The 25,483-nt window shown below is 47.4% G+C and overlaps 1 protein-coding gene across 1 annotated transcript in view; it reads left to right on the top strand.

The window, feature by feature from the left end:
* Positions 1-25,483, top strand: part of odad4 (outer dynein arm docking complex subunit 4) — an 81,984-nt gene continuing 56,501 nt past the window's right edge. Inside the window, exons 1-8 of the mRNA XM_080213384.1 lie at positions 1-219; positions 8,503-8,634; positions 11,131-11,284; positions 13,930-13,991; positions 14,863-15,031; positions 19,121-19,345; positions 23,571-23,778; positions 25,086-25,172. Coding sequence (XP_080069510.1) covers positions 97-219; positions 8,503-8,634; positions 11,131-11,284; positions 13,930-13,991; positions 14,863-15,031; positions 19,121-19,345; positions 23,571-23,778; positions 25,086-25,172 — 1,160 coding nt within the window. The 5' untranslated portion in view covers positions 1-96. The remainder of the gene's footprint in view (positions 220-8,502; positions 8,635-11,130; positions 11,285-13,929; positions 13,992-14,862; positions 15,032-19,120; positions 19,346-23,570; positions 23,779-25,085; positions 25,173-25,483) is intronic.

Here is a 25,483-nt window from a genome sequence, read left to right as displayed (position 1 = left end):
CAAGGAGAGAAACAGAGACAGAGAGGGAGCCTGAAGAACACACACACACACACAAAGAGCAGACAGAGTCAGGGACGGACACAGAATCAGAGAGATATGGCTGACGATGAAGAGGAGATTATGAGGAGCCCAGTTTGCTCATATCTCACTTACAAGTCAGAGGGAGACCGCTTGTACATGCTGGGAGAATATGAAAAGGCTATCAACAGTTATACACACGTAAGTTAAAGGAGAAGATCACCAGCCAGAGGGCACAACTGGTGACTGGCTTAACCAGTGCAACCCAGTGATGCTGTAACTCTCTAAGTACCTGATGTTTTCACAGAATTGAAGAGTATTGCAGGTAATGTGATTCCCTCAGGCCATTGAGACTGGGGTTATTTCCAAGCCGATTGTTCCTCAGGGAATTGGGGCGGGGAGGGGGTGAGTTTCAGTGCGGTGCAAGTTCCCGCGAATTGTTTCCGATTTCTCGCCACGAGCTGTTTAATGTTGCCCCACAGGTCACAGCAATCATCTATAGTTGTTCACAGGCTAGGATAACGAGTGCTTAGGAAATGGCGCTGGGGATACTGGATTGTTCACGATAGACCCTGCTCAGCTCCATAGGATTCCTTCCCTCTTCCCTCAAAGTCCATCTAGAGGAGACTTTCTCTCCAACTCCCACTTGTCTATTTTGCTCCATCTTTTCCATCCCATGTCAAACAAATTAAGAACCATGATGTGGAGATGCTGACATTGGACCAGGGTGGGAACAGTAAGAAGTCTCACAACACCAGGTTAAAGTCCAACAGGTTTACTTGGAATCACAACCTTTCAGAGTGCTACTCCTTTATCAGGTGAGTGGAGTCTGGTGCTGTGAGACATCTTACAGTTTAAACTCCATCACTTTTCTCCCTCGGTTTAGCTCCAAAGAAGTCAAAGGAATTTGTTGCCCCAGTTTCTCTCCACCAGATGCTGCCAGGCCTGTTGAGCTTTTGCAGTTTTTTCTGTTTTTGTTAGATTTAGAACATCGAAATTTGAGGGGGAGAAATTGGTAGGAGCTTTACTCTGTATCTAACCCCATGCTATACCTGTCCTGGGAGTGTTTGATGGGGACAGTGTAGAGGGAACTTTACTCTGTATCTAACCCCATGCTGTACCTGTCCTGGGAGTGTTTGATGGGGACAGTGTAGAGGGAGCTTTACCCTGTATCTAACCCCGTGCTGTACCTGTCCTGGGAGTGTTTGATGGGGACAGTGTAGAGGGAACTTTACTCTGTATCTAACCCCATGCTGTACCTGTCCTGGGAGTGTTTGATGGGGACAGTGTAGAGGGAGCTTTACTCTGTATCTAACCCCGTGCTGTACCTGTCCTGGGAGTGTTTGATGGGGAAACAGTGTAGAGGGAGCTTTAATCTGTATCTAACCCTGTGCTCTATCTGTCCTGGGAATGTTTGATGGGGACAGTGTAGAGGGAGCTTTACTCTGTATCTAACCCCGTGCTGTACCTGTCCTGGGAGTGTTTGATGGGAGACAGTGTATAGGGAGCTTTACTCTGTATCTAACCCTGTGCTGTACCTGTCCTGGGAGTGTTTGATGGGGGATAGTGTAGAGGGAGCTTTACTCTGTATCTAACCCATGCTGTACCTGTCCTGGGAGTGTTTGAGGGGGACAGTGTAGAGGGAGCTTTACTCTGTATCTAACCCCATGCTGTACCTGTCCTGGGAGTGTTTGATGGGGGGACAGTGTAGAGGGAGCTTTACCCTGTATCTAACCCCGTGCTGTACCTGTCCTGGGAGTGTTTGATGGGGAAACAGTGTAGAGGGAGCTTTAATCTGTATCTAACCCTGTGCTCTATCTGTCCTGGGAATGTTTGATGGGGACAGCGTAGAGGGAGCTTTACTCTGTATCTAACCCCATGCTGTACCTGTCTTGGAAATGCATCAACATCCTTCCACTCGTGTGGCAACCAGAACTGTACACAACACTCCAAATGTGACCCAACCTAAGTCTTATACAGCTGCAACATGATTTTCCAATTCTTATACTCAGTGCCCTGACCAATGGAGGCCAGCATGCCATACGCCTTCTTGACCACATTGTCCATCTGAGTTGTCATCTTCAGGGAACTGTGGATGTGCATATCTAGATACCTCTGTATGCTAATATTTCTAAGGGCTCTCCCATTTACTGTCGACTTTGTTTCTGCAGTAGACCTTCCAAATTGCATCATCTCCCATTTATCCAGTTTAAATTCCATCTGCCACCTTTCGGCCCAGGTCTCCAGCCGATTTATATCCTGCTTTATCCTCTGACAATTCTCCTGAGTATCCACTACTCCACCAATATTTGTATCATCTGCAAATTTACTAATCAGACCACCTACATTTTCCTCCAAATCATTTATATATATTACAAACAACAGAGGCCCGAGCACTAATCCTTGTTGAACACCATTTGTCACGGACCTCCAGTTAGAAAAGTATGCTTCCACTACCACCCTTTGCTTTCTATGCCCAAGCCACTTTTGTATCCATCTTACCAGCTCACATTGGATCCTAAATGACTTCACCTTCTGTATCAGCCTGCCATGAGGAACCTTATCGAAGGCTTTACTAAAGTTTATATGTACTACACCCACTGCCCTGCTCTGATCAATTTTTCTTGTCACTTCCTCAAAGAACTCAATCAAGTAGAAGGAGCAGCACTCCAAAAGCTCATGATTCCAAATAAACCTGTTGGACTTTAATCTGGTGTTGTGAGATTTCTTACTGTGCTCAGTCAAGTTTGTGAGACATGAGCTCCCCTTCACAAAACCATGCTGTCGGTCGCTAATAAGCCTATTCTCTTCCAGATGTGAATACATCCAGTCCCTAAAAATCTTCAATAATTTTCCTGTCAATGATGTAAGGCTCACAGGCCTGTAATTTCCCAGATTGTCTTTTCTGTCCTTCTTAAACAGAGAAACAATGTTAGCTACTCTCCAATCCTCTAATACCTTGCCCATGGTTAAAGAGGATACAAAGATTTTGGCCAAGGCCTCAGCAATTTCTTCCCTTGCCTCTCTCAGTATTCTAGGCTAGACCCTATCTGGTTCTGGGGACTTCTCCACCTAAATGTTTTCAAAACTTCCAATGCCTCCTCCCTTTTTCTCTTTAACATGTCCTAGAATGTCAACATCCTCCTCTCTACACTCACCGTCCACCACATCCTTCTCCTTTGTGAATACTGATGCAAAGTATTTGTTAGGGACCTCACCCATCTCATCTGACTCTACACACAAATTCCCTCCACTGTCCTTGAGTGGACCTACCCTTTCCTTAGTTCCTCTCTTCCTCCTTTTATACACATAAAATGCCTTGGAATTCTCCTTAACCCGGCCTGCCAAAGACATTTCATGGCCCCGTTTTGCCCAGCTAAGTTCCTGTTTAAGCTCTTTCCTGCTGTCTTTGTATTCCTCAAGAGCCTTATCTATTTTCAATTCCTGAAATTTATATATGCCTCCTTCTTCTTTTTCACTAAGCTCACAACCTCTCTTGTCATCCAGGGTTCCCGATCCTTGCCATCTTTATCCTTAATTTTTCAGGGACATACTGGTCCTGAATTGTTCACAGCTGACTTCTAAAAGACTCCCACATATTGGATGTAGATTTACTCCCAAACAGCTGCCCCCAGTTTACATTCCCGAACTCCTGCCTAATACTGTACTTTCACTCTGGGACTACTTTCCTTTTCTACAAGTAATTTGAAACTTATAGAATTGTGATCACTGCTCCCAAAATGGTCTCCCACTGAGACATCATTCAATGGCCTTGTTTCCCAGAACCAGGTCTGAGATACCTCTTCCTGAGTTGGACTATTGACATGTTGTCTCAAGAAGCTCTCTTGGACACACTGAACACACTCTGCCCCATCCAAGCCCCTGACACTAATGGAATCCCAGTCTATGTTGGGGAAGTTAGAATCGCCCATCACAACAACCCTGTTGTTTTTACATCTTCCCATAATCTGCTGACACATCAGTTCCTCCACTTCACACTGGCTGTTGGGGGGACTGTAGTACAACCCCAGCAGTGTGATTGCACCACTCCTGTTCCTGAGTTCTACCCATATGGCCTCAGTGCACAATCCCACCAAGGTGTCCTCGCTCTGTATATCTATGACATTCTCCCTAACATGTAAAGCAACATTCCCATCTCTTTTGTCACCCTCTCTATCTCACCTGAAACATCTAAATTCTGGAATGCTAAGCTACCAGCCCTGCTCTTCTTTCCTCCAAGTATCTGTAATTGCCACAATATCATAGTTCCATGGAGTAATCCAAGCTTTAGGATCATCCACCTTACCTGTTATACTCCTTGGTTAAAGCAAACACACCTCAGACCAACTGTCCTGTCACGTTTTGTATACTCCCCCTTTGTTTTATTTCTCTTAACCTTACTGGACCCAGTCACTGAGTTCTCCACAGTCTCTGTACTCTGTACTGTGGCCCTTTTTGATTTTTGCCTTTGGTTTCTCTTCCTTCCGCTTTTCCCCTTACTGCATTTTGTTTCAGTTCCCACTTTACTTCCCTCTGATTTCCTGCATCGATTCCCATCCCCCTGCCTCATTAGTTTAAACCCTCTCTAACAGCACGAGCAAATATTGCCCCTAGGACATTGGTTCCAGTCCTGCCCAGGTGCAGACTGTCCAATTTGTATTGGTCCCACTCCCCCAAAATCAATTCCAATGTCCCAGGAATTTGAATCCCTCCCTCTTGCACCATCCCTCAAGCCATGTATTCATCTTAGCCATCCTGACATTCCTCTCTGACTAGCACGTGGCACTGGGAGCAACGCTGAGATTACTAACTTTGAGGTCCTACTTTTTAGTTCAACTCCTAACTTCCTAAATTCAGCTTGTAGGACCTCATCCAGTGTTTTTTACCTATACAGTTGGTGCCTAAATGCACCATGACAGCTGGATTTCCACCCTCCCCCTCCAGAAAGCTCTGCAGCCTCTCCCAGATCTTTGTACCAGGGAGGCAACGTACCATCTTAGAGTTTTGTTTGCATCCACAGAAATGCCTGTCTATTCCCCTTACAATTGAATCACCTATCACTAAAGCTCTGCCACTCTCTTTCCTGCCCTCCTGTCCAGCAGAACCAGCCACCTTCCCCTGGTGAGCTATCTCCCCAGCAGTATCTCAAAATGGAGATGAACGCAGGGGACCCCTGCACTGTCTTCCTACTTTTCCTCTGTCTGGTGGTCATCCATTCCCTATCTCCCTCCGTAGTTTTTATCTGCAGTGTGACCAATTCACTGAATGTGCTATCCACCCCTTACTCAGCATCGCGGATGCTCCAAAGTGAATCTATCCACAGCTCCTGAGCCGTCAAGTGATCCAACACGAGCTGCATTTGGACACAATTTATGCAAATGAAGGAGCCAGGGAGACTGGAAGAGTCCCTGAATTCCCACATCGCACAAGAGGAGCATGACACAAGTCTGGGATCTCCTGCCATGACTTAAGTTAACTTAAAACAACGACTACAATGCCAAGAGAAAAAAAGAGAAAAAAAGAAAAATTACTTACAAGTCACCAGCCAAATCACATACCTATTGGCTGTGATGTCACGGTTCGATTTCTTTTTACCTCTCACTTGCCCTCGAATCTCTCTCTCGCAGGTCCCCCGAAGATAAGCACCTCTTTCCCCTCAGCACTGAATTTCCTCGCAGCTCCAAATTTCCGATACCCTCACCCTGGTTGAATTTCATTCCAGCTGCAGTCCCTCTCCCACTGGCATGCACAAGCTCACTGGTCACCGAAATTCTCCAGCCAAAGGACTGAAGGTGTTCTGACTCCAAGCTTGTCGGTGTGTGCCTCAAGAGAATTGCAGCATTTAACCAAAGGATTAAATTCTAGTGTCATGTGAGCATTTGTTTTAGCTGTGTTAAACCTGTGGCAAAGGTTTTGTTTATGGGATTTCTTCCATTGGAACAGTATTTGGCTGTTAAGGTTGATCCGATTTCATGATTTTTTCCTTGTTTGTAATTGGTAAAAGATATTGCAACTTTTCTTTCCAAACATGGTAACTGTATTCTTAAATAAACTTTGATAAAAGCTCCCTAGTGGGTCATTTGAATCTTACCTGAAGTGAAGTATTTCATACTCACTCTATCCAAATTCAAAATGTAAAACTTACGATCCAGGCAGACTTCATAAAACACTTTGAAGTTTCTGACCTGTAGCAAAAGGTCCTTACTTTTATATTCCATTTCCCTTGCAATAAACAACAACATTCCATTTTCCTTTCTAATCGCTTGCTGTACCTGTATACTAACTCTTTGTGATTCATATTTGAATTGAGGCCAAATCATTGTCTGATTTTGAAAAGAAATTAGATACCGCTCTTGGAGCTAAAAGGATCAAGGGATAGGGAGGGAAGGAGGGATCAGGATATTGAATTTGATGATCAGCCATGATCAAAATGAATGGTGGAGCAGCTTGAAGGACCGAATGGCCTACTCCTGCTTCTAATTTCAATGTTCCTATGAATTATAGCAATCTAACCCCGTGCTGTACCCACTGTCCTGGGAGTGTTTGATGGGGACAGTGTAGAGGGAGCTTTACTCTGTATCTAACCCCGTGCTGTACCCACTGTCCTGGGAGTGTTTGATGGGGACAGTGTAGAGGGAGCTTTACTCTGTATCTAACCCCGTGCTGTACCTGTCAATATACAACACAGAACACTACAGCACAAACAGGCCCTTCAGCCCACAAGTTGCACCAATCATATCCATACCTACGAGGCCTAGCTATAACTCTCAATCCCATTAGATCCCATGTACTCATCCAGAAGTCTCTTAAAAGACCCCAGCGAGTTCGCCTCCACCACCACTGACGGCAGCCGATTCCACTCACTCACCACCCTCTGAATGAAAAACTTACCCGTGACATCTCCTCTGTACCTGCTCCCCAGCACCTTAAACCTGTGTCCTCTCGTAGCGACCATTTCAGCCCCTGGGAAATAGCCTCCGAGAATCCACCCTATCTATTCCTCTCAACATCTTATAAATCTCTATCAGGTTGCCTCTCAACCTTTGTCTCTCCAGGGAGAAGAGACCTAGCTCCCTCAACCTATCCTCATAAAGCATGCCTCCCAATCCAGGCAACATCCTTGTAAATCTCCTCTGTACCCTTTCAATAGCTTCCACATCCTTCCTGTAGTGAGGTGACCAGTACTGCGCACAGTACTCCAAGTGGGGTCTGACAAGGGTCTTATAAAGTTTCAGCATTACCCCCCGACTCCTAAACTCAATCCCTCAATTAATGAAGGCTAGCACACCATACGCCTTCTTGACCACATCCTCCACCTGCAAGGCCGATTTAAGAGTCCTATGGACCGATTTAAGAGTCCTTCTACTCCTCAACACTGCTAAGACTCCTACCCTTGATATTGTACTCCTTCATCCCATTGGACCTGCCAAAATGGATCACTACACATTTATCTGCGTTGAAGTCCATCTGCCACTTCTCCGCCCAGTCTTGCATCCTATCTATGTCACGCTGCAACTTCTGACATCCCTCCAGACTATCCACAACACCACCAACCTTCGTATTGTCGGCGAACTTACTAACCCATTCCTCCACTTCCTCATCCAGGTTGTTTATGAAAATGACAAACAGCAAGGGTCCTAGAACAGATCCTTGGGGCACTCCACTGGTGGCCGACCTCCATGCAGGAAAAGACCCATCCACAACCACTCTCTGCCTTCTGCAGTGTTGATGGGGAGTGTCCTGGGAGTGTTTGATGGGGACAGTGTAGAAGGGAGCTTTATTCTGTATCTAACCCCATGCTGTACCTGTCCTGGGAGTGTTTGATGGGGACAGTGTAGAGGGAGCTTTACTCTGTATCTAACCCCATGCTGTACCTGTCCTGGGAGTGTTTGATGGGGGACAGTGTAGAGGGAGCTTTACTCTGTATCGAACCCCATGCTGTACCTGTCCTGGGAGTGTTTGATGGGGGGGACAGTGTAGAGGGAGCTTTACTCTGTATCGAACCCCATGCTGTACCTGTCCTGGGAGAGTTTGATGGGGGACAGTGTAGAGGGAGCTTTACTCTGTATCTAACCCTGTGCTGTACCTGTCCTGGGAGTGTTTGATGGGGGACAGTGTAGAGGGAGCTTTACTCTGTACTGAACCCCGTGCTGTACCTGTCCTGGGAGTGTTTGATGGGGACAGTGTAGAGGGAGCTTTACTCTGTATCTAACCCCGTGCTGTACCTGTCCTGGGAGTGTTTGATGGGGGGACAGTGTAGAGGGAGCTTTACTCTGTATCTAACCCCGTGCTGTACCTGTCCTGGGAGTGTTTGATGGGCATGTTGCAGTGGGAGCTTTACTCTGTATCTTGCTGTTGTCCTGGTTTTAAATCTACGGAGTAGGCAGAAAGTGTTCATTTGAGGTAAACTTTCATTTTAATGAATGTGATTAAATCGGTTTGCATTATGCTGGATGATGAAGTTTATTGAAATTTCTACTGCAGGCTCTGCAGCAGGAACCAAAGAACAGGAACTGCCTGGTTGCCCGATCGCGATGCTATCTGGCCATTGGAAATACCACACTTGCTCTGAAAGATGCAGAAGCCTCCCAGTTGGGCAATAAAGAATTTCCCAAGGTAACATTAATAAAACATTTAACGCAGTGAATTTATTGCCTTTGATACCTGAATGGTCAGTGTTGTGTGTGTACAGAATCATAGAAGTATGTTACAGCACAATTGAGGTCATTCAATCCTTCAAGTCCATTCCAGCCTCTCTGAGAGAACAATAAATTGGGCACCCCCTCCTCCCAGGGTTTCTCCTTGGCTCTACAACTTCTCTCTTCGCCTGCTTACCCCATTCCCTTTGAAATCCAGAATTGAAGTTCCCTCTATCTCACCTTTCCTGCATTCCAGATCTAAATCTCTCTCTGTAATAAGCATTCTTTCTCATTTGATTTGACTTGATTTGATTTATTATTGTCACATGTACTAGCATACAGTGAAAAATATTGTTTCTTGCGCTATACAAAGCATACCATTCATAGAGAAGGAAATAAGAAAGTGCAGAATGTAATGTTACAGTCATAGCTAGGATGTAGAGAAAGATCAACATAGTGCAAGATAGGTCCATTCAAAAGTCTGACAGCAGCAGGGAAGAAGCTGCTCTTGATTCGGTTGGTACGTGACCTCAGATTTCTTTATCTTTTTCCCAACGGAGGAACATGGAAGAGAGAATGTCCGGGGTGATTGGGGTCTTTAATTATGCCGGCTGCTTAGCCAAGTCAGCAGGAAGTGTAGACAGAGTCAATGGATGGAAGGCTGGTTTGCATGATGGATTGGGCTACATTCATGACCTTTTGTAGTTTCTTGTGGTGTTGGGCAGAGCAGGAGCCCATACCAAGCTCTGATACAACCAGAAAGAGTGCTTTCTATGGTGCATCTGTAAAAGTTGGGGAGAGTTGTAACTGACATGTCAAATTTCCTTAGCCTTCTGAGAAAGTAGAGACGTTGGCAGACTTGCTTAACAATAGCATCGGCATGGGGGGACCAGGACAGATTGTTGGTGATCCGGACACCTAAAAACTTGAAGCTCTCAACTCTTTCTACTTCATCCCCATTGTCTTTATGTTCATGTTTATCTTTATGTCTCCTTTGGTTCATTTCCATTCACGTTAAATCAGTGCCTTCTGATTCTCAACCCTTTCACAAATGGCAACAGCTTTTCCCAATATACTCTGTCCAGACTCCTCATGATTTTGAATTCCTCTCTCAAACTTTGCCCTACCAGGAACTCAGTGGCAATTAGGTTCCACAATCAGTAATTTCTCCTATGACTGTTCTTCACAACTCATTTAGATGAATCTTGGCTCTATTTTATTTTGAGGGGCATCACAGCCAAAAGGGAAACTCATCCCTGTCTGATATTCAAATACTTGTGCTTTTCAGCAGTGGGGATGGATTGGAAGCAGGAACCCTGGCTGATTTCCCCACCTTGGTTCCCGAAGCCAGGAACTATCTGCTACCCCGACTCAAACCAGTAAACCCAGCTCAGACAATATAACTGCGATAACGCAACTTGTTTGGACAATTCACCAGGTCAGGGTTTTGGGAGCATCTCAGTGGGATGCACTTAAAGTTGACATCTCTTTGGTAAAGTGGGTGGGGAAAGATATTAAGCACAGTAAGAAGCCTCTCAACACCAGGTTAAAGTCCAACAGGTTTATTTGGTGGCACAAGCCACTAACTTTTGGAGCACTGCCCCTTCATCAGGTGAGTGAGGAGTTGTGTTCACAAACAGGGCATGTAAACATGCAAACTCAATTTACAAGATAATGGTTAGAATGCGAGTCTTTGCAGGAAATCAAGTCTTAAAGATACAGACAATGTGAGTGGAGAGAGGGTTAAGCACAGTTTAAAGAGATGTGTATTGTCTCCAAACAGGACAGTTAGTGAGGTTTTGCAAGTCCAGGCAAGTCATGGGGGTTACAGACAGTGTGACATGAATCCAAGATCCCAGTTGAGGCCATCCTCATGTGTGCGGAACTTGGCTATCAGTTTCTGCTCAGTGACTCTGCGCTGCCGTGTGTCGTGAAGGCCACCTTGGAGAACGCTTACCCGAAGGTCAGAGGCCGAATGCCTGTGACCTGAAGTGTTCCCCAACAGGAAGAGAAGACTCCTGCCTGGTGAATACCTTTAAGACTCGATTTCCTGTAAAGACTCACATTCCAACATTATTTTGTAAATTGAGTTTGTGTCTATATATGCCCTGTTTGTGAACACAACTCCCACTCACCTGATGAAGGGGCAGTGCTCCAAAAGCTTGTGACTTGTGCTACCAAATAAACCTGTTGGGCTTTAACCTGGTGTTGTGAGATTTCTTACTGTGCCCACCCCAGTCCAACGCCGGCATCTCCACATCACGAAAGGTATTAAGACCAGGGTTGTCCCAGTGGTGCACACACTCGATGCATTGTACTGTGGCAGTGTAAATGTAAAGCTTGTAAATATTTAATAACTAAAGGGCCCCAGGTGTACCAGTGTCCTGTAAAGTAGTCTGATGTTTATTAAATTTAATGTGCACATTTTTGAAAGAAATCAATGTTTTTAAAATATATTTTGTTGCCTTATTAGGGTGTTTATCGAAAGGCTGAAACCCTGTATGCTAAAGGGGAGTTTGAACTCGCTTTAATGTTCTACCATCGAGGACATAAACTCCGTCCAGATGACCGCAACTTCCGTCTGGGAATTCAGAAGGCTCGGGAAGCTATTGACAACTCTGTGGGAAGTAAGTGTGTGTTAATCTTCCAGTCTCCCCTTCCTCTCTCTTTGTAACGCAGAAAAAGGGGACATCAAAACCACAGGGATGGATTGTGAGCAGAAAGGGGAAACGACAATGAACAGGCAATGTTGTGGGGGTGAAGTCATGAAAACCCCAGAGTGAATAGAAGGCATTTTAAATCAAAACCTGAACATTTTGTAAATACTTTAGCAGATCTCTAGGGTTAATCGAACAATAGAAGTAAACCACATGGACCTGTTCTACTATTCAATATGATCATGGAACAGCTGGTGGAAACATCATGATCAAATTCACAGTTGACTTTGCGTTCTCCAGGAGCAAAGGTCCGAGTCCACACTTCATGCCAGTTGGACCAGTTCAGTGACTCTCCCTCCCAACCAGCCACCTCTCGTTCCACTCTCTAATGAAGGAGAGTGGGCAGGTTCCTGCAGCTGCCACCCAACTCTGAACCCTCAACATTGCCACTGGCAGCAGTTGATGTTTCTGAGGCAGGTTGGTGACCTTCATCATGAGGATGCCTCATTTTGGGAGTGCCCTCGCAGAGGTTATCAGAAACAGTGGCCTCAAAAATACTGAGGGCAAAAAGCCCCATCAATTGGAGGGGAATCCTCTCCAGAGAGAGATGATTGAGGCCTTGGCCGCTGTCCTTCCTCCCTCCAGACCCCGTAGTGGGAAGTCACCTCCATGAAGCTGAGAACCTCCCCACACAGGGTGGAATTCTCTTATTTTGAGACTAAGTATGATGGCAGGAGCTCCGTTGGTGCCTTTCCCTCTGGACAGAATGATGGGATCCCGCACCAGATTCTGTGCTTGGATCCTCATTAATTAGGCACAGGCGAGTTCTCCTCCAACCCTCCTCGCGGGCTGGCAGCTGATTCGTCCACCCACAATCAGCTATTGAGTTCAAAGGTCCCGGTGCCATATTTAAACACCAGCCCTGGACACTCATCTCCCTCTCTCCAGCCCAGCTGTCATCACCAGACTGTGCAGGATGTCACCAACCCAGAGGGTAAAGGCTCTCTTCCTAAATTCAACCCAACTTCCACCAAGCCTGTGAGGCACCCATGCCCTATATGGACCTCTACCCACTGTGTCTGGCATCTCCGTCACCTTCCAGTAAACAATGTGATGTCCCTTTGACCCCCTTGCTTGTGAGCTTTTCATGCAGCCTTGTCAGAGTTCAGTTCCCTCTGCCTCCCATTGCCTCCCATCTTCTTCATCCAGCTCCTTGGCTCGCTGCCCGCTATCATGAGGCCTCACCCTAAATCCTCCCCCCACTCCTTGCACAACCCTCCTTTCATAATGCCCGCCCCTTAGCTTAATCAGATCACTCACCCCAACCCTCTCCCTCCTTTGTTGAGGTGGCTGCATAAGTCCCACAGCCATGGTGCTGTGCAGATAGACACTGATGCAGGCATTGGAGGAAGGAGTTCCTGTATTCCCCAAACCCTGGCACAGTATTGATGCAAGATGGTGACGCAGGAGGGTCCATGGCTCCAGCAGCATGGTGCTGGCCACGAAGACTAGCTTGGCATGACGATGGAGGGCAGGAATTGGTCTGCCCTGGTACAGGGCATCAGGAGCAGCGTGGCACTGGGGCAGAAAGGCTTTGTTACACTCACCACTAAGTATTTTGCAAAGTGAGGACCATCTTGTGCCCTCCACTCTTTTTACTAATCGGGTTTCAGAGCAATGTGATTTCACGCTGGCGAGATGCGGGATTGGGGAGGCCTGACGGAATGCTGGCCGCTGTTTTAATGGGATTCATGAGATGAAAATGAATGCAAACTGCATTCCTGCCAGCCAGCAGGAAGACTGATCTGCCATTGGGAGAATTGCAGCGGGATTTAATGCCAGCAGGTCTCTGACGTTGTGGCTCCTGTTAGATTCTCCTCTGCTCCCGTCACCCGCAGGGTGGGAGAATTCTGTCCAGCGAGACAGCAGCCATTAGCAAAACGCTGGCAGCCCCACTTAATGGCCCCAATAGGAGGCTTCATTATGCAAATTGCCCTCTGCCAGCCAATCAACACACTGGGCCACCTCCAGACTGCCGTGGGGAATCTTAGCCAGTGGCCTACACATGAACCTGCCCTGGGGCACATTCAGGCTATTCTCCCAACTCTCAAACTTCCACTGTTACTCTCTCACTCTGCTGCAATTTGCCGAGTTGTTTTGGCATTTCCTCCCTTTATTGCAGAGTTCCAGCATCTGCAGAATTTTGCTTTTGGAGGCGATGGTTTCAGCGGTTTTTTGAAAGCAAGGAGGGAGATGGTGAGATGGAGGAAATCAAGAGAGTTCTAGCACTCTGTAGACATGGGGAGGTAATTGGTGGGACTCAGGCGTTCACAGTTTGGAGACTGAATCAAGATCTGGAATGATTGAGGGCAGGTAGTGCATTCCGAAGATGAGTTATTACAGGTTCACCAAGATGCAAGACACTGCAGCATAAGAGAGTAATTCAAGAAAACTTTAAGTTGTTTAATTTGCACTTCACCAACCAGAGGACAGGAAATAAGAGAAGTTGAAACTGAATAGGATTTGCTCAGAGCTCTGTCCATTTCTCTACAGCTTCTGTTATTAACTCTGAATATGAACATTTGCTGATGTAACCATTCATTGAATTCACACAGGCCCTTCCTCAGTGAAGCTCGATACGAAAGGGGACCTGTCCTTATTTTACAGACGTGAGGAGGTGAGCGGGGAAGACACCTCATTTGGTTCTGAAAATCACAAAGATTATTAACCTTCTGAGGATGGTGGGGTGCGGTGGTGGGCTGTGGTACTGTGGTTTGTGAGATGTAGAGAGAAGATAAATCATAGAATCCTATAGTGCAGAAAGAGTCTATTCGGCCCATCAAGCTGACACCAACAACAATCTCACTCAGGCCCTATCCCCATAACCCCACATATTTACCCTGCTCGTCCCCTGAGATGCAATCTAGCATGGCCAATCCGCTTAACCCACATATCTTTGGAGGGTGGGAGGAAACCGGAGCACCCAGAGGAAACACACGCAGACACGGGGAGAATGTGCAAACTCCACACAGACAGAGACCTGAGGACAGAATTGAACCTGGGTCCCTGGTGCTGTGAGGCAGCAGTGCTAACCACCGTGCCACTGGACCACCCATGAGGTTAAGGGATACGCTGACATTTATTTATTGGATCTGAAAGTCAGGCTGATATTTACTGCCCCTCCCTAATTGCCCCTGAGGATGTTTTCTTGTACAGCCACAGACTATGTGGGCTAGAGTTTTGGCTGCAGTTTTGATGCCACCAAGAGTCTTGCTGAGACATTTCATAGGGCAGTGACAAGCCAACCACACTGCTGGGGATTTGGAGTCCATAAGGAGGGCAGATTTCCTTCCCTCAAGGACATTAGCAAACCAGATGAGTTTTTTTTCACAATCATAGATACAGACTTTTCCATCCAGATTTATTGAACCCACTGATTTAAATTCCCTAACTGCTGAGCTGGGATTTATATACTTGTCTTGTTTAGTTGCTCTTGTTGCACCAGGACACTGAGAATAAACTGATCACACTTTCTATCTCGCAATAAGAAAGTGGTCCCCAAGACCAAATCTCAACTGCGACGGCAGAAATTAAACATGAATCAGCAGAGCGTGAAAGTGGAACAGGAAGAGCCAAAAACCAGCAAAACGGTGCGAGTGCTGCTGGGGGAATTGTATGCAGACAAGGAATACCTGGAGAAGATGCTCTTGGACAAGGGTAAGGAAGCATTGTCAGTACAAGTCAATTGTTGCTGTGGCTATCAGCAAAGTAAACACACTGTTGTCACTCTCTGGTGTTAGCAAACAGAAGCAACCTGTTTTATACTGAGAGCACATCATTCCAATCCACCACCTGAACCCCATTCAATCAAAAATCCCTCAAAAAACAAACTCATGTTTAGAGAAAAGGCCACTCACAATAGAGAACCGCAGCACATTTACACTAAATCCTGCTTTCTTCACCAGTGAAGAATCCATAAGACACAGGAGCAGACAAAGGCCATTCAGCCCATCAAATCTGTTCTACCATTCAATGACTGATTTGATAGGATAATCCTCAACTGTATTTCCCACCTTCTCCTCATTACTCTTGATTCCTTTACTGATTAAAAACCTGTCTATCTCAGCCTTGAACATATTTAATGACCCAGCCTCTACAGTGCTGTGCGGTAAAGAACCCTACCCTCTGAGAGAAGAAATTCCTCCTCATTTCTGTTTTAAATGGGTGACCCCTTCATCTGAACTTATGCCCTCTGGTCCTATGCTCTTCCACAAGGAGAAACAACCTCTCAGCATCCACCCTGTCAGACACCCTGATAATCAGATATGTCTCAATAAGGTCACCAACTATTTAACCTGCTCTCATAACAAAATCCCTCCATTCCGGGGATCACTTAGTCAACCTTCTTTGAACTGCCTCCAATGCCAATATATCTTTCCTTAGATAACGGGACTAAAACTGTTCACAATATTCTAGGTATTCTAACAAGTGCCTTATATAGTTTTAGTAAGACTTCCCTATTTTTATACTCCATTCCCTTTGGAATAAAGGCCAATGTTCCACTTGCCTTCCCAATTACCCACTGAACTTGCATGCTAGCTTTTTGTGACCTATGCACTAACCCCCAAATCCCCCTCTGCTGCAGCTTTCTGCAGTCTTTCTCCATTTAAATAATATTGAGCTCCTTTATTCTTCCTACCAAAGTGCATAACATCACATTTTCCTCCTTATATTCCATCTGCCAAATGTTTGCCCACTCATCGAACCTGTCCATGTCTCTCTGTAGACTCTTTGTTTCATCCTCACCACTTAGCTTCCTGCCTTTTTTTGTCATCTGCAAACTTGTCAATAGTACATTCACTTCCCTTGATCATTAATGTATTTTGTAAATAATTGTGCCCCTGTCACTGATCCATGTGGCACTCCCCTGATTACAGGTTGCCATCCTGAAAATGCCCCTCTTACCCCACCTCTCTGTCTTCTATTAATTACAGTAAGAAGACTCATAACACCAGGTTGTGAGACTTCACTTGAAGAAGGAACTTGAGACTCTGAAAGCTAGTGCTGCCAAATAAACACATTGGACTTTAACCTGGTGTTGTGAGACTTGTTACTGTGCTTACCCAGTCCAATGCCGGCATTTCTACATCATGGCTTCTACTAATTGGCCAATCCTCTATCCATGCTAACATACTACCTCTAGCACTGTGGGCTCTTATCTTATCAAGTAGCCTTTAGTCTGGTATCTTATCAAACACTTTTCGGAAATCCATTGCTTTGGTATCGCCTGGCTTGCACTTCTGTGCAACACAGAATCCAAACCCTACAGTCTTGTTTCTAAGGCTCTCTTTCCTCTTCAGACTGTTGCTTTGTTTCAGTTCCAGGGACCTCACAGTTGCTCTTTCTGAGCCCAGAGTGAAGGTTGGGCTGGAGAGCCAGCTGCCCGAGCCTGTCCCCACCTTCAACACTCACACCATTCACCAGGGTGGGGGAGGCACTGAATACCAGGAGTGGCCATTGGAGCTGGCCTTCTCCTCTCCCTGTCTCAAGGCACCAAGGAAGGCCAAGATTCCAGTTTGAATTCCCTGCCTGTTTTCTAAGTTTCCCCTTTTCCTGACCCCATGGTGCTGATTCCAGGTGGAAGCTCACCCTCCAGTATTGACCCGGGGTGAGCACGTGTGTGAAGTACTAAATCTCCGAAGAGCAACTGAGCTAGAAGTGTCCTCTGAGCCCAGAGTGTGGAGGGCAGCAGAATGCTGCCAGATTTGTGCTGACTGGACAGTTAGTTGCAAATGTTTTCTTGCTGAAGTCACTAGATAGTGAGCAGGAGCCGGAGGCCAGGCTGGCTTCCCTTTTTAAGATCAGAGCATTGAGGTTAATTGTGGTTCTCCCAACTTCTGAGATCAAACCCACAAATTTACACAGCCTTGGGATCAAATTTCAGGATCTTTTAATCTATGTGGGCTAACATGATTCACAACAAAGCTTCCACTCCACACTCTCCAACATAATCTCTCCCTACCAAGGCATCCATCTCCATCTTTCCGTCACTGAACGACCATTGGTCCCCTGCATTGCTTATCCTTAACTGATTTACCTCTGCACCCTCCTCCAGTCTCAGTCCCACTCTCTCCATCTGCTCGCTAGTTCACACACTCTGAAACTCTCAGTTTACACACCCTCCCACTCCAAACACTGAGCCAGCCGCCTCTCTGAACCTTCACAACAGATTCCTCCTTCGGTGTGGGGGGGGGTTGGCTACACTACCGGAGGTTCCGTCTTTTGGATAAGATATTAATTAATTTGAGATAAACACCCAGTGACTCTCTGGATTTACTGGCCCACATTTATCCCCCAATTCACACCTAAAACAGATGATCTGGTCAATAATGCTATTTATGGGATCATGCTGTGCAGGAATTGGCTGCCAGGTTTCCTACATCACACTAATGACTCCACTTGGAAAAGTACAGTTCTAACTGTCAAACGCTTGGGGACGTTCTGGTTGTGAAAGGTGCTATATAAATGCACATTGCAGATGTTCAATCTCTCACCAGCAGAGGGTTGTCAGTGCTTGTTAAATCGACAAATACTTTATTCCATTGCAGTAAACCTTCAATTGTTCAGAGGTTGTGTAGGGAGCTGGTGAGACAGCTCGGAGACACTGGAAGCCAGTGTTTCCAGTGACACCCACTGGGGGGGGGGATATTTCCCCACACAGACTGAGAGAATCATCAGACCCTCCAAGACTACTGCCCTCTCCTCTGGCCCCCACGACCACTCTTACCCCATTCCCCCCCTCCCCAGTCTATCAGCTGCTGTCAGAGGGGGTGGGGGGCTGAGTGTGGAGGATGTGACCCCCCCTCTCCGGCTCTGGAGAGAATTCCAGACAAAAGAAGCAATGATAGGAAATCCCAACAAACTGCTCCCCACGTCTCAGCATCCGGACACACGACCCTGAACTCAACTGGCTCAGGAACAACTCCCCCCTCCCCTCCTGGGAAGACAGTGTAGGGGGTGGGGAGGGAGGTGGCAGAGAGGGGTGGGGGAGAGGTGTGGGGGTGGGGGAGAGGTGTGGGGGTGGGGGAGAGGGGGTGGAGAAGAGGGGTCTGAGTGGGGAGAGGGGTGGGGGAGCGGTGTGGAGGTGTGGGGGTGGGAGAGGGGTGGGGGGTGGAGGAGAGGGGTGGGGGAGCGGTGTGGAGGTGTGGGGGTGGGAGAGGGGTGGGGGGTGGAGGAGAGGGGTGGGGGAGAGATGTGGGGGTGGGGAGAGAGGTGGGGGAGACGTGTGGAGGATGGGGGAGAGCTTTGGGGTGTGGGGAGAGGTGTGGGGGTGGGAAGAAGTGTGAGGGAGAGGTGCAGGGTGGGGAGAGGGGTGGGGAGAGGGGTGGGGAGAGGTGGGGGAGTGGGGAGAGAGGTGGAGGAGACGTGTGGAGGGTGGAGGAGAGCTGTGGGGTGTGGGGAGAGGTCAGGGGGTGGGAAGAGGTGTGAGGGAGAGGTGCGGGGTGGGGAGAGGGATGGGGAGAGGTGGGGGTTAAGTGAAGGAAACCACTCAGAGGTCCCACTTGTGATCACCAGCCAAGGGTTTAAGCTGTGAGCCCCAATGCTGGGTGAGGGGCTGTATTTGTCTTAATGGTGATGCTCTACATGGTCGATCAGCCCACTGCTGAACAGGCTGCAAGGCAAGAGGCACAAAACCGTGAGAGCACCCTGCATAGGAATGGGGAGATTTCGGGAGGAGGGACTGGGAGATTGATGTAAGAATGATTGAAGCTCACACTCACGTTTCTCTCTGCCCAATGCTGCCAGAGCTGGTGAGAACCAGCACGGAGAGTGGAGGAACTATCCAGGATATGATCATGAGCGGAATCACTTTCCTCGACACACGAACTGAGTTCTGGAGGCAGCAGAAACCGATCTTTGCCCGAGAGCGGGAGCAGAGGATAAAGCAGCAGAGGTGGAAAAGCCAAAGGAAACAAGCGGAGTCGGAGCAAACCACTTTCATTCTGCAGCGCATGGAAGAGATTGACATGTGTATGTGAACCCCAGAGCACAGTCACCAATCAGGCTGGCCGGCTTAATGCCGCACTGTGGCTAGTCTGAACTTTCACTAGAATGAATCTGCCGCTGTAAACACCAGTGTCATTCATGATCAAACACTCCCAGGACAGGTACAGCACGGGGTTAGATACAGAGTAAAGCTCCCTCTACACTGTCCCCCCATCAAACACTCCCAGGACAGGTACAGCACGGGGTTAGATACAGAGTAAAGCTCCCTCTACACTGTCCCCCATCAAACACTCCCAGGACAGGTACAGCACGGGGTTAGATACAGAGTAATGCTCCCTCTACACTGTCCCCCATCAAACACTCCCAGGACAGGTACAGCACGGGGTTAGATACAGAGTAAAGCTCCCTCTACACTGTCCCCCATCAAACACTCCCAGGACAGGTACAGCACGGGGTTAGATACAGGGTAAAGCTCCCTCTACACTGTCCCCCATCAAACACTCCCAGGACAGGTACAGCACGGGGTTAGATACAGGGTAAAGCTCCCTCTACACTGTCCCCCATCAAACACTCCCAGGACAGGTACAGCACGGGGTTAGATACAGAGTAAAGCTCCCTCTACACTGTCCCCCATCAAACACTCCCAGGACAGGTACAGCACGGGGTTAGATACAGGGTAAAGCTCCCTCTACACTGTCCCCCATCAAACACTCCCAGGACAGGTACAGCACGGGGTTAGATACAGGGTAAAGCTCCCTCTACACTGTCCCCATCAAACATTGCCAGGACAGGTACAGCACGGGGTTAGATCCAGATTAAAGCTCCCTCTACACTGTTTCCCCATCAAACACTCCCAGGACAGGTACAGCATGGGGTTAGATACAGAGTAAAGCTCCCTCTACACTGTCCCCATCAAACACTCCCAGGACAGGTACAGCACGGGGTTAGATACAGAGTAAAGCTCCCTCTACACTGTCCCCCCATCAAACACTCCCAGGATAGGTACAGCACGGGGTTAGATACAGAGTAAAGCTCCCTCTACACTGTCCGCATCAAACACTCCCAGGACAGGTACAGCACGGGGTTAGATACAGGGTAAAGCTCCCTCTACACTGTCCCCATCAAACACTCCCAGGACAGGTACAGCATGGGGTTAGATACAGGGTAAAGCTCCCTCTACACTGTCCCCCATCAAACACTCCCAGGACAGGTACAGCATGTGGTTAGATACAGAGTAAAGCTCCCTCTACACTGTCCCCCATCAAACACTCCCAGGACAGGTACAGCACAGGGTTAGATACAGAGTAAAGCTCCCTCTACACTGTCCCCCCATCAAACACTCCCAGGACAGGTACAGCACGGGGTTAGATACAGAGTAAAGCTCCCTCTACACTGTCCCCATCAAACATTCCCAGGACAGGGACAGCACAGGGTTAGATACAGAGTAAAGCTCCCTCTACACTGTCCCCCCATCAAACACTCCCAGGACAGGTACAGCATGGGGTTAGACACAGAGTAAAGCTCCCTCTACACTGTCCTCTGGTGTGCCTCAGGGATCTGTTTTGGGGCCACTGCTGTTTGTAATTTTTATAAATGATCTGGATGAGGGTATAGTTGGGTGGATCAGTAAATTTGCTGATGACACCAAAGTCGGAGGAGTGGTAGATAGTGAAGAGGGGTGACATAGTTTACAGAGAGACTTGGACAAGTTGCAGAGCTGGGCCGAGAGGTGGCGGATGGAGTTTAATGCGGAAAAGTGTGAGGTAATTCACTTCGGCAGGAATAACAGATGTGTAGAGTATAGGGCTAACGGTCGGACTTTGAATAGTGTCGATGAGCAGAGGGATCTAGGTGTATGTGTACATAGATCCCTGAAAGTTGGGAATCAAGTAGATAAGGTAGTTAGGAAGGAATACAGTGTCTTGGCGTTTATTGGTAGGGGGATTGAATTTAGGAGCCGCAACGTCATGTTGCAACTGTACAAAACTCTGGTGCGGCCGCACTTGGAGTATTGTGTGCAGTTCTGGTCCCCACATTATAGGAAGGATGTGGAGGCATTGGAGAAGGTGCAGAGGAGGTTTACCAGGATGTTGCCTGGTATGGAGGGGAGGTCCTATGAGGAGAGACTGAGGGATTTGGGGTTGTTTTCGTTAGAAAGAAGGCGGCTAAGAGGGGACCTTATTGAAACATATAAGATGATTAGAGGTTTAGATAGGGTGGATAGTGATAGCCTTTTTCCTCGGATGGAGAAAGCTAGCACAAGGGGGCATAGCTTTAAATTAAGGGGTGGTAGTTATAGGACGGATGTCAGGGGTAGGTTCTTTACCCAGAGGGTGGTGAGGGATTGGAATGCCCTGCCTGCTGCAGTTGTAGATGCGCCTAGTTTGGGGGCGTTTAAGAGGTCCATGGATAGGTTTATGGATGGAAAGGGATTGGTTTAGGTTACAGGGTCATTGCTTTTTTAATTGGTCGGCGCAACATCGTGGGCCGAAGGGCCTGTTCTGCGCTGTAATGTTCTATGATCAATGTTCCCCCCATCAAACACTCCCAGGACAGGTACAGCACAGGGTTAGATACAGAGTAAAGCTCCCTCTACACTGTCCCCCCATCAAACACTCCCAGGACAGGTACAGCACGGGGTTAGATACAGAGTAAAGCTCCCTCTACACTGTCCCCCATCAAACACTCCCAGGACAGGTACAGCACTGGGTTAGATACAGAGTAAAGTACTGGAGTTCTATGAGGATGTGTCTAGGGCGGTGGATAGAGGAGAGCCGGTGGATGTGGTCTTTCTGGATTTTCAGAAGGCGTTTGACAAGGTACCTCACAAGAGGTTATTGCAGAAGGTCAGGGGACACGGAGTTGGGGGTAGGGTGTTAGTGTGGATAGAGGATTGGTTGTCAAATAGGAGGCAGAGAGTGGGGGTCAATGGGTGCTATTCGGATTGGCGGATGGTGACTAGTGGAGTGCCCCAGGGGTTGGTGCTGGGGCCTCAGCTATTTACCATTGATATAGATGATCTGGAGGAGGGAACCGAGTGTATGGTGTCGAAATTTGCTGATGACACCAAGATTGGTGGAACGGCAAATTGTGCGGAGGGTGTGCAGAGTCTACAGAAGGATCTAGATAGGCTGGGCGAATGGGCCAGGAACTGGCAAATGGAATTTAATGTTGGCAAGTGCGAGGTGGTCCACTTTGGTAGGAATAATGGTAGGAAGGATTATTACTTACGTGGAGAAAAACTGCAGCAGGCGACAGTGCAGAGGGACCTCGGGGTCCTTGTGCATGAGTCGCAAAAACCCAGCTTGCAGGTGCAGCAGGTGGTCAGGAAGGCGAATGGGATGCTGGCCTTCATAGCGAGGGGGATTGAATATAAAAGTAGGGAGGTCTTGCTGCAGCTGTATAGGGCATTGGTGAGGCCGCAGCTGGAGTACTGTGTGCAGTTTTGGGCGCCGTACTTACGCAAGGATATTTTGGCCTTGGAGGGAGTGCAGAGGAGGTTTACTAGGCTGATACCGGAGTTGAGGGGGTTGAGCTATGAGGAGAGGCTGAATAAACTAGGCTTGTACTCGTTAGAATTTAGAAGAATGAGGGGGGATCTCATTGAGACGTATAAGATGATGAATGGGATGGATAGGATAGAGGTGGAGAGACTCTTCCCGCTCAGAAAGGATAGCAGGACTAGGGGGCACAGCCTCCAGATAAAGGGGGGGCGGTTTAGAACGGAGTTGAGGAGGAACTTCTTCACTCAAAGGGTGGTGAATCTCTGGAATTCTCTGCCTGTTGAAGTGGTGGAGGCTGCCTCGCTAAATATTTTTAAGACGCGGGTTGATGGGTTTTTGATAAGAGAGGGGATTAAGGGTTATGGGGAGAGGGCGGGAATGTGGAACTGAGACACGACAGATCAGCCATGATCTTATTGAATGGCGGGGCAGGCTCGAAGGGCTAGATGGCCTACTCCTGCTCCTATTTCTTATGTTCTTATGTTCTTAAAGCTCCCTCTACACTGTCCCCCATCAAACACCTGTAAGGGCTTTGCAGTAATTCTCGGTCCCCGAGGAGAAGATAATGAAGATCTGCTGCTCCTAATTAAAAGCTGGCGATGGCTGCAGGGGTGAGTGAGGCTGCCAGGTGAGAGTGAGAGTGATAGGGAGAGGGAAAAGGAGAAACAGAGGCAGAGAAGGATTAGCGTGGAAAGAATGATATCTCAGGGTTCACTCAGAGTGACTTCTGTTTCCTGTTTACTCAGTGTTGAATGATGGCTTTGCTGCGGAGTGTAAGAGTAAGGCCACGGAGCTGGTGGAAATTGTGAAGGAATGGTCCCAAAGAGAGGTTCCCAACAAGGCTGAATTCCTGGGAAATCTGTATAACACCATTGGACTCGCTCAGGTGGAACTTGGAGAATTTGAGGAAGCTCTGGCCAGTCATCAGAAAGATCTACAAATTGCAACGAAGCAGTGAGTAACTTCCATTCACTGGGGAAGCTCTTCAACTTCCACACTCCAGATGGCCAGGCAGTGAAGGATAGAATTGGAGTTTAATCTGGATACATTTGCAGGATTTATTCACAGATTGCCAACGTGTGCCTCCTAACCACAGATAAAGGCTGCTCTTATGGACAGGAGCACAAGTGAACACATCCCCCGAATACAATTAAATACAAACTGATACACAATTAATGCCCATTTTGAAATGCCAGCACTGGGGGGTTGGACCAGTCCTCCTCTGTAATAAATCTATATCCAACAGCCCACAGCTCCTGCCATGGGCCAGTGAGTTTCTTAGACTGGAAATGAGGCAGCAGCACACTGCTGGACCCTGACTAAGAGAAGGGGGAACATAATCCGATAGTACAGATTACCATTCAGGGTCCTCTGTCTGTAAGTATTTAATGGGAGGGTTGGGTGAGGGAAGGTGGGTCTCAGTATCCAGGTTAGACTCACAGTGTCTACCAGCTGATGGAGGTGCCGGAGAAGAATGGATATCTGTGGGGCCTGAATCCTTCAGTGGGGAAGAACAGAAAATAAGTTTCTTTTTAAAGAGAGAATTTCAGCATTGTTCACACTTGTTTTCAAACTTCTCCATGGCATTGCCCCTCCCTATTTTGACAACCTGCCAAGATTGTGGGTGGCACAGTGTTTAACACTGCTGCCTCAGAGCGCCAGGGACCCAGGTGCAATTCCAGCCTTGGGTCACTGCGCGGAATTCACAGATTCTCCTCATGTCTGCGTGGGTTTCCTCCGGGTGCTCCGGTTTCCTTCCATAGTCCAAAGATGTGCAGGTTGGGTTCATGGCCATGCTAAATTGATCCTAGTGCCAGGGGATTAGCAGGGTAAATATGTGGGGTTACAGGAATAGGGCTTGGGTGGGATTGTGATCAGTGCAGACTCGATGGACTGAATAGCCTTCTTCTGCACTGTAGGAATTTATGATTCTATAATCTCTGCATTCCTTCAGTTTTGGCCTCTGGAGCATCCTAATTTTAATTGTTGCTCTTTTTGTGGCCATACATTACCTGCCTGGGCCCCAAGCTCTGGAATTCCTTTAAACACCTACCTCTTTGTCCAAAGTTCTGCTAATCTGTCCTAATACTTCCTCTTGTGGTTCAGTATCAATCCAATCAAATTTGTGTACCCATTAAGTACATGGAGAGGTTTAACTGCATGAAAGACACAATATAATTGTTGTTAGTAATGCTGCACAATTTACAAATGGTTTAAAAAATAAATAATTTTTCGTCATTTTTTACAAAAATTCAAAACAGTGACAACTTAGAAGCAAAATCAAGAGCTCTGGACAATATTGGCAGGGTACACGCCAGGATCGGTGAATTCGCAAAGGCAGTGGAAGCGTGAGTATGATGTGTGGCACTGAGCTTTGGCAGGTGTCAACCTGAAACTCCACAGATAGAACACTTTCCTTCTGGGGCAGTGCATCCTGTATCAAATTATGAAGCTATTTGTACAGTTGCAACATATTGTATTGGAATGAAGTTCTGGTATAATCCTTCCTAATCATGGGTTTGATTCTGTTCACGGTGGAACAGAGAGCATTGCTGTGAGTACCCCACATACCTCAGCTTGTATTTAAGATGTAAAGCTGAACAGCAGGGGTGCTGCTTTCCCAGGAGTGCAGTGATACAGGTGTGACATTTGCTAAACA

The sequence above is a fragment of the Carcharhinus amblyrhynchos genome, chromosome 27 (assembly GCF_965287045.1).
Source record: "Carcharhinus amblyrhynchos chromosome 27, sCarAmb.v2.hapA, whole genome shotgun sequence".
Taxonomy (NCBI): Eukaryota; Metazoa; Chordata; class Chondrichthyes; order Carcharhiniformes; family Carcharhinidae; genus Carcharhinus; species Carcharhinus amblyrhynchos.
This window is presented reverse-complemented; position numbering and strand designations above follow the sequence as displayed.